Source organism: Sinocyclocheilus rhinocerous, unplaced genomic scaffold (assembly GCF_001515625.1).
Source record: "Sinocyclocheilus rhinocerous isolate Xijiao unplaced genomic scaffold, SAMN03320098_v1.1 scaffold95, whole genome shotgun sequence".
NCBI classification, from domain to species: domain Eukaryota; kingdom Metazoa; phylum Chordata; class Actinopteri; order Cypriniformes; family Cyprinidae; genus Sinocyclocheilus; species Sinocyclocheilus rhinocerous.
This window is the reverse complement of record NW_015662004.1, coordinates 580,740-591,442: the sequence shown is the minus strand read 5'-3', so window position 1 is coordinate 591,442 and position 10,703 is coordinate 580,740. Positions and strand designations below refer to the sequence as shown.

The 10,703-nt window shown below is 33.5% G+C and overlaps 1 protein-coding gene across 1 annotated transcript in view; it reads left to right on the top strand.

Annotated features, from left to right (window-relative positions):
- grxcr2 (glutaredoxin and cysteine rich domain containing 2) overlaps positions 1-1,002 on the top strand; it is a 10,444-nt gene extending 9,442 nt beyond the window's left edge. The window contains exon 3 of the mRNA XM_016537051.1: positions 829-1,002. Within this exon, the coding sequence (XP_016392537.1) occupies positions 829-1,002 (174 nt within the window). The remainder of the gene's footprint in view (positions 1-828) is intronic.
- Positions 1,003-10,703: the final 9,701 nt, after the last annotated feature.

The following is a 10,703-nucleotide window of genomic DNA, read 5'->3' as shown; positions in this document are numbered from 1 at the left end:
ATATATATATATATATGTACACACCTTGCTACGTGTACTGCGTTAGGCTAACCGAGACTTGTCATTTGCACTTATATATTGTTGCTCTTTTGTTAGTTTTGACTGCTTTTATTGTCCTCATTTGTAAGTCGCTTTGGATAAAAGCGTCTGCTAAATGATTAAATGTAAATGTAATATCAAATAACACACTACAGGTAAAATTATAGTTTATGTAATTAACATGTATTTTAGTATGTTAGTCAACACATTGAAATAAGTGTACAAGAGATTTCATATGTACTTCAAAGAAAAACTTAACTTGCCATAATTATATTATATTATTATATAGTGCACAACGTGTACTTTAAGTACACTTAAGAGGACTTTTTTCATTAATATTTTATTATCTGTGAGTACAGTTTTTTTTAACGTATACTTTTAAGATTTAAAGTACATTACAAGCGCACAATCAATACAATTAAGCACACTTCTGTTTCTTTAATTAGTTCACACAAAATCCGTCCAGCTTGTGTCACTTTCACAAAAATACCTTAATGTTTTTTTGTTTGTTTTTTAACATACAATGACAGTCAATAGGGGCCAGTACTATTTGGGCCGCAGGGCTCTTCAAAATGTTTTATTTTGTGTTCTGCAGAAGAAGGAAATACAAACAGGGTTGGAACATTTATGAATAAATGATGTGAGAATTTTCATATTTGGGTGAACTTTACTTTTAAAACATGAAGGGGCAACAAGCTGCAGGCTTGTAGTGTGCACTTGGCTTCATAATTTTGCTTGCTTGTGCACCATGCTTGTTTGCTGGTTTGTTTACTTGCTTTGTTTGTGCAGCAGGAAGCAGGCTCCTGTGAACAGTGTGGAGGTTCGGGTTGTGCGCCGTGCTCCCTCTGTCACGGCAGCAAATTGTCCATGCTGGCCAACCGCTTCAATGAGTCAATCAGAGAGCTGCGCTGTCCAGCGTGCAACTCCCACGGCCTACAGCGCTGCCAGTCCTGCACACACTAACACATCTACTGCTGCCAAGCTCTGTCGGATGGAGATCAGACCCTTTGAGATGTGAACGAAAGTGCATTTTGGATTAGTGCTGAAATATAACAGCTTGAGGGTGGAATGTGAACTGCTGGAAAGTACTGCGATGAAAGTTAATACAGATTCACTAGACAACGGGTTAGCGGTTGATATGAAATCAGAGAGGAAAGGAACAACAGAGGACTGGAGAGAAAGTTTATACGTGATACTGTACATTAGACATGGATATTTTTTGAATATGAAAACACACAGACACACAATACTGTTATATAGTATGCAATCATATAAGATATTACTATCACTCCAAGCTTTTAAAAGAACGATTGAATTTCCAAAATCTAAAATAAATAAATAAAAATAGAATATTCAGTTCCGATGGACATGCTAACCATTCAGAAGAGTGACAGTTTGGAATATCAGAAATGTCATTTATTAGGATTATCACATCATGATCAAACAGTGGCTTTATTAAGTGTAATTACCAAACCTTAGTCAAAAGTCTCCCTTGCTGAGAAACACCCCAAAACACATATGCGTTACATTTGTTTCAAAAGCAGAAACATATCTGGAACCGTCATGACCACATGCAGAATAGAAACAGGGTTGTTGGTGTGTTTTTGTATTCCTACTTGTCTTTTACCATCAGTGCTGGGTAGTAATTGATAACGTGTAATCTGGATTACGTAATCAGATCCAAAAATTAAATACTTGTAATTAGATTATATTACATTTTAAGGTACTCAGACTACAGTACAGTTATTTTTTTTTATTGATTGCATGATTACATATTATTGACACAATTGCAATAAATTATTCAGAGTTTATTGATTCTCCCTAATTCTTCTTTTTCATCTTTTAAATTTTCCTTTCTAAAATAGCCTACCACTTATATATATACATATAGAAAGTCTTCCACTTTTGTGGACATTGAAAGACCAGTCAAATGTCAGGTGGCTACAATTACATTGAAAACTGAGAGAACACACAGCATTTGACCACTGCATTTACAGAAATCATTTCAATTTTAAGAAGTGTTTTTTCAACATTTCAGAACTGCATCAACTATGAACACATACATTTTTTATTTGAATAATCACTTGTTGATTAGTTAACCATGTATTACCATGTCTCTCTCTCTCTCTCTCTCTCTCTCTCTCTCTCTCTCTCTCTCTATATATATATATATATATATATATATATATCAGTACCCCTGATATTTTAAGTTAATATGTTAATAATTAAGTAACACATTTGCATGTTCACTGTTCTCTGATGTTGGTTAATGGTCACATGACATGCAGGTAAACAAAAATTTCATCCTTTTTTAGTAAGTGTTGTATTTTAATTGTTGTTATTTTAAAATGATTTAATCAAATTTGTTATGATTCAATTAATTGTAATCTTTTCATTAAACTCATGAACCCCGTGTAAGTTCTTCACGAACCCCAGTTTGAGAAACCTTGATGTAATGTAATGTTTAATGCACTTTATGTTGTTAATAACAATGAACAGATTATACTTCCTCTCTCTTTGTATTCCTATTTAAATCAATGTGATAAACAAGTTAGGTCAAATGTAATCAAAGTAATCAAAAAGTAGTCCGATTATATTACCAAAATAAATTATTATTATATTAACAAGTACATTTGTAAGTAATCTACCCAGCACCGTTTGCCATATATAGCGATTAAACTTTTTACTTTGGTGATTACTTTGGTGTATATCTGATTATGAACACGTCTTGTTTATACTGTAGTCATTATTGTTGTCTTCAAAAGCCTGGTTGTTTTATAAAGGTAAATACTACAAAAGATTATATTGATAACAAGATTTATAGTGCATTTCATAGTGCCTAACTGCATATCTCTGTGATTCGTCATACATTATGAAACTTAATTTCAGTAACTCTAAAGACTACTGTAGTTTTACTGCTGTTTTGTCAGATTCCTTGGTATACAATTTAAAATTAACTGAACATTCAAAAATGCATGACTTGAGGGCCATTAATGTTTCTTATTGCTATTAAGAAAATCTGAAATGATCTGAAAAATCTTTCACTTTTGTTTTTGAGAGAGATTTCATGCTGCACAGCACAGAACCCTAATCAATAAAGGTTCTGACCTTCAATTCTAATAACAACACAGATATTGGCAGATTTCACATCAATGAATGAAACTGCACAGGAGCTTGCAGGACGAGCTTTTTTAAATCTGCTCAGATTATAAGAATGTTACTTATGTTGTTTCAGTTTGGGTGACATGCAAGTTGCTTGTAAATTTTGAGTCTATGCTAAAACTAGTTTGCATAATTTGCAATAAATATACATCTTTAATTTGCCAGGCAATCAGAGACTCGTGACAAAGATAATTGATATAGATTTATAGATATAGATCTTAGATTGTCCTTTAATACTCTAGCATTATATATACAAGGTAACATGCAGGGCATATTATCTATGGGGGGACAGCCAGGGTCCCACTAAGGTTCTCTATGGTATAATCTATTCATTAGTCCTATCCATAAAAATTTTGTCCCGGGTCCAGTGAATTTAAATGACAGCACTGGTAATGGGGACTGCATGAACTAAAGAACTAATGCTATGTGCCAAAAACTGCTACAACCGCATGAAATGACCAGACAACTAATTGTAATATTTTGGCTTGACTTCTTCAATCCATATTCATACTTGGCCTAAATTATTTGGCTACTGCATAGGGCAGCGCAGAGGCATAGTTATTCTTCCATTCTGTAAAAGTAATTTTTTCTAACATGATGGATGTAAGAGCTTCCAGTGCAAGCTTCCAGAATGAGAAATCAATGTCATCAAGTTTCAGAGCCTGACTCAGTTTCATAGTGTTTATTTATTATTTTTATTAAGCAACTTTATATTTCTAAAAGCAACTATCCTTAAAAACTTAAAGTCAAAAGGCTGTAAAACATATCCAGTGCCAGTGTTATGTAACCACTGCATTTTATAAGCTGAAAAAAAGTCATTTGTGTGTGTGTGTGTGTGTGTGTGTGTGTGTTTTTTCAGTGAGTAAGCTTAGCCTAGAACATAATACAAACTGGCTAAGAAACACTCTTATGATTAGCTAGATCAAGATGTCACAATTGCGTGCAACATTTTGAAAAGTGCCCCTGTGAAAAAGAAGTACACTTTAGCACACTTTTAAATAGAGTGCTTATTATGGAAGCAATCAACTGTAAAATATATACTTAAATGTGAACTCTTTTCGAACACTTAATTGCATGTTATTTCCAATTAAATGAAAATGTATGATAGTTTACATTTATATTAACTGCAATTAGTTGAACTTAAGTGTCAAATGTACTGACAAGCATTTATAAGCTAAAATATACGTGTCATTTTTATTGAAAATTGTATTCCTTGTATTTAAATATATTTGTAATTACGTTTGTAATGACGAAGTTGCAATTTAGTACATTTAAAATATATTGTTATATATTAAATGTATAACATATTTAAAAATTGAGTTAAATATATAATGTTATACATTAAATTGTAAAGTGTATTAACTTTAAATGTAACAAACTTCAGTTAAAATTGTAATCAAGTGCTTTATGTGCTTTTGAATGTTAGTTAACACATCAAAATAAGTGTACTTTAAAGATTATTAAAACATAATGATTTAAAATGTATTTTTTTCACAAACATGAAAAACATTTAATTTGATGTTACAAAATGCACTTTTTAGTGTGTTAAGAAACATAGTCATGAGAAAATTTGAAGCACACTACAAGTCCACATTCAATACTGTTAAGTACACTGCTTTTTCACAATTGTGGCTAGGATTCTGCAGGATACCTGTAAGATCTTGCTAACACCAGTTTTGTCGTTTAGCCATAAGACAGCAAAACATAACACATCTTGGGACTGTACATTTGTAAATAACTCGAATCAAACTTAACTCATCAAAACTTTTCATCTGTAAATAGCACATATGCACATCCACAATTCTGTCTACTGATATTTTATTTTTCTCTATATTTTATTACTATGTTGTTGTTGTTGTTGTTATTATTATTATTATTTAAATTTATTGTCTATTCTCTTTATTATTAGTGTTTTATTACCTTAAATTGTGTGTATGTCTGCACTATGTCTGTACTTTTTGTACTGGAAGCTCCTGACACCAAGACGAATTCCTTGTGTGTGTAAACACACTTGGCAACAAAGCTCTTTCTGATTCTGAATGTTTGCTCCATTTCATTTAAAGCCAGATTTGAGATATTCCCACATCATATTTACATTTCAGAAGGGAGTTTGATTGCTCAACAGATGACAGAGGCCTATAACGAAACAACATTGTAATAATACAGTTATCTTTAAGCTAACTTGATTTCGCAATGGGTTTACCCAAATGGCGTCCCATTGCACTGTAACAAATTTCGGCTTTCAACTCAAATTTTGACCCATAACATTTCAGCTTCCTATTAGCCTGACCTGGCATCTTCAAATAAAGAAATCTCTTGGAATCCCATCTTTCATCTCAAAAACAGTCAACGTGTCAATGAAACGCTAGGCTTGTTCAACATCATCCCTCCCCAACACACACAAACGAGAGAAAAGACAGAGACAGAGATGAATGTAAGCTTGTCAGGTTGCTCTTTGCTTTGAAGAAGTGGATTTTCTCAAACCAACGAAGCCAAACTTTGTCTAGTTAGGCAGCAACGGAGTGTACAAAATGTCAACAATCTGAAGCGGGGGTTGAGCAAGTCTGCAGCTAATGTTTTGACAGGTCTCTGTGATGTCAGAAAGTCGTGCTGTGTCAAGGATCAGAGATGCTACTCCACTTTCTGCTTAATTGTTTGTACTTGCCAGTGTAGAGGTGGTCAGATGTGTGTGGTAGTTGTTTTGTTGGTTAACGCCTCCGGTCTGGTACTCCCTAGATGAGACATCATGTTGTTCATTACAGGAAAGCATTTCAAGGAAATATTGGAGGTGACCTGGTCACAGAACTGCATAGTTGAACAGCAGCTTTCTGTTAAACGTGTAGGTCATAAAATGTGACTATTACAGAGAAGCAATAATAACTGTTCATTTAACTGACATCAAGTGAAATGGTCCATATCACACTTTTGTATTATTGTAAATATTCAAACGACTAAATGGAACAGCAACAAATGTCATTAATGTGTTATTTTAGTGTTTCATATTGGAGCGAGAAAAATCTTGGTTTGTTTGACAGAAAGATCTTTGGCTAAACAGCAAACAAACTTAGAAGGAGATCAAGTGACTGACATCTAAAATGGCAAATCACAGTTTCATTTATTTGTACACACTGTTTAAGAACGGGTTTATCTGATATTTCCCCCAAAATCCACCATAATTTCTGAAAATGTTTAACTTTTATGAGTTTTGTCTGCATTTTGTCCACATGTAAATGGTGTTTTCACTAACTAACTAACTAACGAACTAACAACTAAATAAATAATTCTATATATTTGAATAATCAATAACTTATTTAACGGATGTTGAAAATATACAGAACAATACGTAATCGCCACTTTTCGTATTAAAATGTAACAATACAATACAATATATAAATGTATGCATGATAAAATATGGTACAGTGTATAAATATACACAGTAAATATACAGTATATTGAACTTGTATGACCAATATATGTCACAACTATGAGGAAAATAGTTTTGTGATATATATCCATATATTTGTATTTTTGTTTATATATTTTATAGATTTACATTTGTAAAATCTCATTGCCATCCACCATATTGCCATGACTTTAAACCCTAATTTGTTTAAAAAAAAAATTTTTTATATGTATCAATATATAACCATACATGGTCAATGGATATACTGAAGTGTATTAAAACTCAGAGTAGTCCAGTGGTATACTAGTACTCTATTAACTGGTAAACTAGTTTGGACCAGCTATATACCATCAACCATACAGCTGCCTTAAGCTGCTTTTAACCAGCAAGGAAAATGATGGTCAGATATTAAAATGTAGATAGTAATGACACATTTACATATAATAACTGCTATATAGTGCATAATGACCCAAATGGGCTTATTTTTGGCACGTCTCTACCAAGCAATTAAGTTAACTGGCTTAAAATTCTTATATGGAAATTCATGCTGGTCTAAGCTGGTGCTTTCCTGAATTAATTTTACAGATTTCTATTGCACTGTTTGTTTGTGTTTATTTGAGTGTAAGTCATGTACAATAATGCCAGCAATGTTTACACAGATACATTCAAAGTACTTCCACATATATTGTTTCCTGACATCTCTGTATAAGTACATTTGTGAGCCCCAGACCCAGAGTTTGGGGTGGTCTGACAATTTCCCAGCACCACCATCCTAGCCTTCTAAAGGCCCTTTTTATTTCAGCATAGAGCAGCGTGACTAGCATTTACGTAATGAGAGCCCTGCAGCTGGAGTTCCAGTCATTAAATGGAATGACAACCCCCTGCTCTGAACACACAAAGCTCTCCTGCTTTGCTTCCTTTGGCGAAGACAATTAACGTAAACTGCAGCCATGTGTGCTATTGTGTACAACACAATTTCATTATTCATTTATTTATTTGTTTTGAAAGTATGCCCACTTTAGTCAGTTGAGTGCAAGAGTGTAAACCAGCACTACATGGTGAATGCTGTTAGATTTTAGCATTGCACACTTTACTAGCATTAAAACGTTTTTCATTAACTTCTCCAGAGAGAGTATTTGCAAGTTTTAATTGCCCGTCTCTTGCTTCCTCAAACTAGGACGTCTGCTGGTCACTCCCTTTGGCCTGCTGTCACCATGGAGATCAGGGTGCCTTTGCCTCTGGCTGGCCTTGTTATGTTGGTGGGTCATCATGAGCCAATTACTGTGCAAATGACTCCATTCGACGTCAGTATCAGGTTTAACTTACAGTAACAAATGTTTAATGGATCAGCAGTGAAACTACATTAAGCGATGTATAATTCCGCTTGAGGTCAGTTTGGCATGTGCTGTAGAATAATGTGATTTAACATATTAATTAGTTGCACAGACCTAATAAATGTAACAATAAACATCAGTTTTGTTGTTGAGACAAGAGTAGATCTGGTCTTAGACGAGTCCAAGGTCAATTTCAAGCCAAGAAACTGTCGTGAGACGTCACACAATTAACCAGTAAAAAAAAACAAAAAGATGTTTAAAGGGGTCATATGATGCTTTTTTAAAGATTATTATTTGGCGTATTTGGTGTAACAGAATATGTTGACATTAGTGGGGTAGATATGTGGGGGCGTGTTAGAATGAGCCGTTTTAGGGGGGCGTGGCAGAGTCTTAACTTTGATGAATACCTCTTTGGTTTTGAGACTTTAGTCTTTGCAACTTCAGGGATCTTATCTATGCACAATCAGCTTGTAACACTCCAAAGAGAAAGGAAAACTTGAAATCGCATCATATGACCCCTTTAATATGGTTATGAAAAAGGGGATTTTAGACCAATGAGATTTCACTATGTGGGGATAACCAGGTGTGCGTTTCCCAAAAACTATTGTTTTGTTACCAACATAGTCCAACGATTCAGTGTTTTCCGAAAGACATGAGAATAAGTAAATGACAACCTTTGACTTTTTGACTTTTGAATGATCCATTTTATATTTCTCCTAAAAAAAATTCAGTCTCAGCTTTTATTTATTCATTTGAAAATCCATTTCATAAAAGTTAAATGCTATGTATAAAGAAAAGCATAAAGCAAAATAACAGAATATTGAATGTTGTAGGTTAAGTACCAATACAACTTTATTATTCATCAGAAAATGCCGCATAAAGCTGAATAAGTTAAGATTTTCAAGAAATGCTTTAAAAAAACAAAACATTTTACAAGTTTTTGTATAGTTTAAATTGAGAACCATTGGTTTAACCCAATCAAAACATCAAAAGTGACAAATATAAATATTATAAGTGACTTTTTGACAGGACTTGAGAGGCCTTAGTAACAAATCGTATTCCACAATCCAGTCGAGTAAAAGTATAAATATGTTCTCGCTCGACCTCAAATACTGCAGCACTGATAACTTGCCGGCGTACATTCTGACCATTTAAAATGACCAAGTGGCTTTAAGAAAATATTTGCAATGTTATGTTGATGTGTGATGAGTATCAAATGGGAGTAACTATTAGATCTGTCTGATAAACTGTACTAAAATAAACTTAGAATGAATGTAGTGATCTTTAAACATCAAAATGAATAGTTTGACCTGCTGAGCTTGACAATAAAGCACACACACAAAACAATAAAAATGCTAAAAATGAAATCAACACTATTCTCTATTCTTTTCGAAGCTTAGGAACTTTTCTCCATGTGCATTTGACACTTCCATATCAATGTGTCACTCTTTAGGATAAATGAATACTACAATCTAGACCCTGTTCGCCCATGCATGGGTACAGAATGATAAAGCAGGCACGTTTTCTATTTCTATCTAAGCAGGCACAGCATCTAATGTGTATGTGTGCGGTAGTGCTTTGTGCTGGAGATGATGACAGCATGGTTACTTTGAAATTAATTATATGATCTATTATTGAACTCAAATGAGTATGCCTTATGACAATGGCATTTATTACAGTTCCACAGACATATTGTCTGATCCAAAAGAGTTTCTTTATTGCCACTTTGTGTCACGGAATCATTCACGGAGGTGTCCAAAGTGATTGATTAATGAAGTGATTAAATGTGCACTTCTGCAATGCCTTAGCACTCGAACAGGAAGTGAGTGTTGTCGTTCTCTTTGCTGAAATAAGGGGATGTTAATTAAAGTCAACTCTCTAGTACACATGGATCTGAAGAATTTGTGACATATTGGCTGCATTTACACAAAAAAGCATATGGCTGGTTACAACTGCACACAGTCTGGTGTAAACGAGACTACGATGTCCTCCTTAAGAACGATGTACTTTTACTGCTAAACTGTAACTGTGGTTAATTTTATCTTTAAATTTTGAATGGTCTTAGTTTAGTAAAGTCTTACCTACATGATGTATTTAAATAGAGCTTATCATTATTTAAAATTAACCCATTTAGTCCTCTAATTTATCAACATGATCAAAACTTTGCTGAAAAACCTGTTGTACACATCTACTACATGTTGTCTGTCTAATTGATAGTTTATACTTTTTTTAGCAAGTAAAAGGCCTTTTAGTACTCTCTTTAGGGGACAATAACAGGATCAATGAAATATTTTCTGATTACGTAAGTAAACGTAAGAGTAACTTTTATATTATTAGTAATATTTCAAGACAAACATTTTACTGGACGGAAGCAAATTAGGTGAACTAGATTATCCATACATAAATAGTTAGAAAAATCATGTTAAAATGTATCACAGGAACATCTGAGGAACATTTATTTGTTCTTAATCATTTGTTAATTGTTCATCTCTTAAAATGAATGAATGAACATGACAGAGCTTTGATGATAAATTGAAATAGCATCTTTGCAAGACATTATTGGGAGATATAGAGTGGAAACTAATAGTTATATTAAAGGGGTCATATGATGCAATTTAAATTTTTCCTTTCTCTTTGGAGTGTTACAAGCTCTTGGTGCATAAAGAAGATCTGTAAAGTTGCAAAGACTAAAGTCTCAAATCCAAAGAGATATTCTTTATAAAAGTTAAGAGTCAGCCACGCCTACCTAAAACGGCTCGTTCTAA